Source organism: Pituophis catenifer, unplaced genomic scaffold, assembly GCF_029215685.1.
Source record: "Pituophis catenifer annectens isolate HBS135680 unplaced genomic scaffold, rPitCat1.0.hap2 SCAF_2, whole genome shotgun sequence".
Classification (NCBI taxonomy): domain Eukaryota; kingdom Metazoa; phylum Chordata; class Lepidosauria; order Squamata; family Colubridae; genus Pituophis; species Pituophis catenifer.
In genome coordinates this window covers 19,268,864-19,274,260 of record NW_027256882.1, presented here as the reverse complement: position 1 = coordinate 19,274,260, position 5,397 = coordinate 19,268,864, and the positions used below count along the sequence as shown (strand labels likewise).

The 5,397-nt window shown below is 39.0% G+C and overlaps 1 protein-coding gene across 1 annotated transcript; it reads right to left on the bottom strand.

Annotated features, from left to right (window-relative positions):
- Positions 1–262: 262 nt before the first annotated feature.
- Positions 263–1,234, bottom strand: LOC139309960 (vomeronasal type-2 receptor 26-like). Its single transcript, XM_070934141.1, has one exon. The coding sequence runs from the start codon at positions 1,232–1,234 to the stop codon at positions 263–265; it is 972 nt and encodes a 323-aa protein (XP_070790242.1).
- Between the last annotated feature and the right edge of the window lie 4,163 nt (positions 1,235–5,397).

Below are 5,397 nucleotides of genomic sequence, written 5' to 3'. Positions count from 1 at the left end.
CACAAGTATCATGTTTAAAATATCTTGGTGGGGCATATTAGGGCTAAGGTAACATAAGGGCACAAGATAGATATACTATCTCAAAAACTCAAAAGATCTATGCAACTATCTTTTATTTTGCTGGACAAGAATGTACAGTCTTGTATATACAGCACTATTGTATAACTGCCCTTTAATTTTTTCAAGAAAAATCATTGGTTCACTCCTGCATGAAGAACTGCTTGGAACATTTCCTACATTTATTCAGTTGGATTTCCTCTCTTCACGTTTCTACATTTCTTCTGGTCATAAGATGCTCCTTTGTATTCAGGTCTGGCCTCAGAATGATTATGTAGCATTTGGGAATGAAGATGCAGCTGAGCAGCCCAACACTGGAGGACAAAATGGAGAAGACCTGAACAGCCACCATGTATTTCCCTTTGGTGCTCAGGTAGGAGGGCACAAAACTCACCCAGACACTGCAGAAGACCAGCATGCTGAAGGTGATCAGCTTGGCTTCGTTGAAGGCACCAGGAAGATTCCTGGCAAGAAAAGCCACCGTGAAGCAGATGAAAGCCAGAAAACCCAGGTAGCCAAGGGTGATATAAAACATGACAGCAGAGCCTTCGTTGCATTGCAGGATGATTACTCCTGGCTGGGAGTAGAGGTCAGAGTCAAGGAATGGGGGAAAAACTCCTAGCCAGATGGAGCAGATGATAATTTGGACAGCAGAACAAGAAAGGATGATGGAGTTGGCCAAACTCTTCCCCAACCACCTCTTCACTCGGTTTCCTGGTTTTGTAGCAAGGAAAGCAAGCACCACTGTGATTGTTTTGGCCAAGAGAGAAGAAATAGTAACTGAAAAGATGATGCTGAAAACAGTTTGTCGGAGAAAACAGGTGGCTTTCCTTGGTTGACCAATGAAGAGAAGAGAAGACAAGAAGCAAAGTAGAAGGGAGATCAGGAAGATATAAGAGAGGTCCCGGTTGTTGGCTTTGACAATAGATGTTTCTCGGTATCGAATAAATATAATTAAGACAAGGACTGTAGTTAGGAAGAAAAGTAGGGCAAAAGAAACAAGGATGATGCCCAAATCGTCTTCATAAGACAGGAAGGTTATAACTTTGGGGATACATTGGACTCGTTCCTCATTTGGATATTGATCATGGGGACATTTGGTACATTTTTCTGTATCTGAGAAAACCAAAAACCAATATTTAATTAACATTCTGTCCTTTAGATTTTCAAGTAACATTTTTGGGATAGCAGTTGATACCAGCAGCGTTTTATAAAATTCATTTCGTAGTATCTCCTCAAAAAGAAGATAGGAAGAACTTAGTTTTCTAAACCATACAGAGCTAAGCCATACATGGCTTAGGACCGGAGTATATACGAGACTGCCTTCTGCCACCGACAGCCTCTCACCGGCCAATACGGTCCCACAGAGAGAGGGTCCTCAGGGTGCCGTTGGCCAAACAATGTCGACTGGTGACGCCCAGGGGGAGAGCCTTCTCTGTGGGGGCACCAGCCCTCTGGAATGAGCTGCCCCTAGATGTGCATATGATCCCCGACCTGCGCACCTTTTGCCATGCCCTGTAGACCCTCTTGTTCCAACAAGCCGGGCTGGCCTAACATGAATATGAATTTTAATGGGTGTATGTCAGTTTGTGGGCCAATTTTTTGTATATTTGATTTTAATGGTTTTTAAATTTTGTAAATTTTATGTGTTTTAATATGGCTGTACACTGCCCTGAGTCCTTCGGGAGAAGGGTGGTATAGAAATCTAATAAAAGTAAAGTAAAGTAAGGTCTATGAAATTAGGGAAAATCCTAGGACCAATATGGTTTCCTGTGTATTTTGCAGAATTTTCCTGGTAAATAATGAATCAGTTCATCTTAGAAGGCACACTTACTAAAAACCATACTGGATCAGAGGATGCCTGAAATGTAGACGGTTGGAAGAGAAAGGTAGTCCTGCAAATAATCTGGAATGACTACTTGGACCAGTGGTAAATTTGGTGTAATGAGCTGCACTCATAACTGTCCATATCACCTCATTGTGGACCAGAGACACCTTCCAGTTATTTAGAATGGGAGGCCCATGTAGAGAGTATTGCAATAATCCTTCCAGGAAATAAATCTAAGACAATTCTCTAAATTTCTTTACACACACACACACACACACACACACACACACACACACACATAATGTTTTTTACTAATAATTCAAATTTAAAAACAATGGACATGGTTTGACATCTCTGGTTTCTAACATTTCTGTCAAATTCAAATTAATAAGTAATATATTCCTTAATCTATATACAAATTTACATATATCTTAATTCATTACCTGTCAAGCTTACTACATAATCCTTTCTAAACGACTATATCCATATCCAATAAGCCTATATACAAGTTCAATATACATTGACATATACATATGTAGACATTCGCTACACTCTCTTCTTGGCGTTCTTCCTCCTGTCTAACCATTCATAAAATTTAGTCAGATTTCATAATACGTTGATTCCAAAGTGAGTCTGTTCACTTCTGCACAATTGAAGATTTTGCAGAGCACTTCTTGCTCTGATGGTGTTTCTTTACTCTTTCATTTCTGAGCAAATGCTATTCTTGCAGCTGTTAATATATGTAATATTAGGTATATTACATTTTTATTATATTTACTGTCTATCATTCCCAATAAGAAAAATTCTGGTTTGACTTCTATTTTAACCATTAAAATCTCTTCTAGCCAGATCTTTACTTGCTGCCAAAAATGTTTTGCCTTTGAGCACTCCCACCACATATGATAATAGGACCCTGCGACCACCTCACATTTCCAACATCTTGAAGAATATTTTTTTTTTTTTTTCCAATCTTCTGGGTGGGAAGTGCCATCTGTAAAACATTTTATATAGGTTTTCTTTATATGAATCCGCCAACGTAATTTTGATATTTTTTTCCCATAGATTCTGCCAAATATCCAAATCAATACTATAATCAAAACATTTACTCCAGGTTATCATAATCTCCTTTACTTGTTCTTCAAGCATGTCTTGCTCTAATAAATAGTGGTATAGTTTCTTTATAGTCTTTCCCTCCGTACTTAATAGAATTTTATCCAATTCTGTTAGTTCTATTCTTATACCCCATTCCTTTTTGTCCTTCATAAATTTAGATTGTATTTGTAAATAAGCCCACCATTCTATTTCGATTCCTTCTTCCTTTAAATTATTTCTTGAATTCAATTTTCCTTTCTCATTTAATAATTCTTTATATGTAACTACCCTTCCTACTTTAATAAGATTCTTATAAAATACTGTTTGGACTTCATTCAGCGCATATAGTCCCAGTTACTTTCTTCTCATTTAAAGTTATCTCTATTATTAGAATTCTACCCTCCTCGTCCTTACAGATCTGCTTGGCTGGAATTCCTTCCTTAATATATATCATAATTCCCCCTTTTTTCTGTTGAGATAGAGCTGTAAACATATTCCGCAGCTTAGAACATTTTAGTACTTGTTGATGTGACATCTTTATGTGTGTTTCCTGTAATACTATTATATCTAAGTGCATTGTACTCAATTTGTTGAAAAAGTTTTTCCTCTTTGTGGGAGCATTTAAGCCATTAACATTTAAGGATAAAAGCATTATTTCTTCTTGTGCCTCTCTACTTCTGTCTGGATCTTGTCGCCCTTTCTGTTTCCGTTTCCTCTTTCTTTTATTAGGGCTTCTGTTACTTCTAATGTGTATTCTCTTGGTTCACATTCTTCTCTTAATTCTCTTTCCTCTACTTCGTCATCACTGCCAAAATTTTGCCTATAAAATTCTTCCACCTGGTCTATCGTGTCTAGTTGAATTCTTTTTTCCTGCCATACTGCCATGATCCATTCTGGTATCAACCATCAGAAGTTAATATTTAATCATGTTAATTTAGAGGTTAATATTTGATAGGGTCGTCTTAGTTCTCTCACTCTCCTAGGTACTTGTTTGAGTACCACCAGCTGTCTCCCTCTGTATTCCAATGGGTCGTCTCTCATTCTATGTAAAATTTTGTCATGGATCAACTTCTTTAGTTTAGTTTAGTTTAGTTTAGTTTAGTTTAGTTTAGTTTAGTTTAGTTTAGGTTATTATATTTATATACCGCCCCCTCTCCCGAGGGACTCAGGGCGGTGAACAGCCAGCAAAAAAAAATACACAGATACAAAATTTAAAACAATATTAAAATCCAATAAAATCAATTTGACGCATAGTTAAAAACCCTATATTAAAACCCCTAATTTTTTAAAACAATTCTTTTTAAAAAGAGTAGGTCAGGCTAGCTCGGCTTGATGAAACAAAAACGGGACCACCGGGAGCCAGTGCAGCTCGTGCAGGAGAGGTGTTACATGGGAGCGCCAAGTCGCCCCCATAACCACCCGGGCGGCCGCATTCTGGACCAGTTGGAGCCTCCAGGTTCTCCTCAAGGGGAGCCCGGTGTAGAGAGCATTACAGTAGTCCAGGCGGGACGTGACGAGGGCATGAGTGACTGTGCGCAAGGCATCCCGATCCAGAAAGGGCCGCAACTGGTGAATCAGGCGAACCTGATAGAAGGCCCCCCTGGCCACAGCCGTCATATGTTCTTCTACGGACAGCCGTGAGTCCAGGAGGACGCCCAAGTTGCGAGCCCTCTCTGTGGGGGCCAGCGACTCGCCCCAAAAAGTCAGTGCTGGTACCAATTGACTATATCGGGATGCCGGAAGCCACAGCCACTCGGTCTTGGACGGGTTGAGCCTGAGCCTGTTTCTCCCCCATTTACAAACCTAATATGTACTTCTTTAGGTAAATTTTGTCTCCTCGCATAATTGGTATGGATTTCATATATTTCATTGGTTTCATTCGCCATTTCCTCTTTACCAATTCCAAGAGCTCCTGCCAACAGATCTGCCATCATTTCTAGTAAATCCTCATCTTTCACATTCTGGAATCGTAGATAGTGGGACTGCCTTTTCTGTTTCTAACTGAATAACTGTCATTTCCAGTTCTTTATTAGCTTGCATTAATTTTCCACTCATTTCAGCCACACATTTTTCTTCCCATCCCATTTTTTCTTCTATCTCTTGTAATTTTTGCTCATTTTTCATAATTTGTTATTGGAAGCATTCAAATTTACCATCTATCAATTTCATCTTTTGTTTAATTTCTCCAGTGTCACTTCTAACTTCTCCTATCTCTCTTTTCAAGTCTTCATTGTTCTTCAGCATTACCTCTAGCATGGATTGCAACATTAACTGTAGGTCCTTAAATGAATTTGATCTTTCCCTCTGCATCATTTCTTTAATGGATCTTTGCCCTGCTGGACTCAGTTCCACTTTCATAGTTTGGTCTACCTGCCTCCTTCCTGTGCCAATCCTTGTTAAATTAGGTATGCTCGTCATCT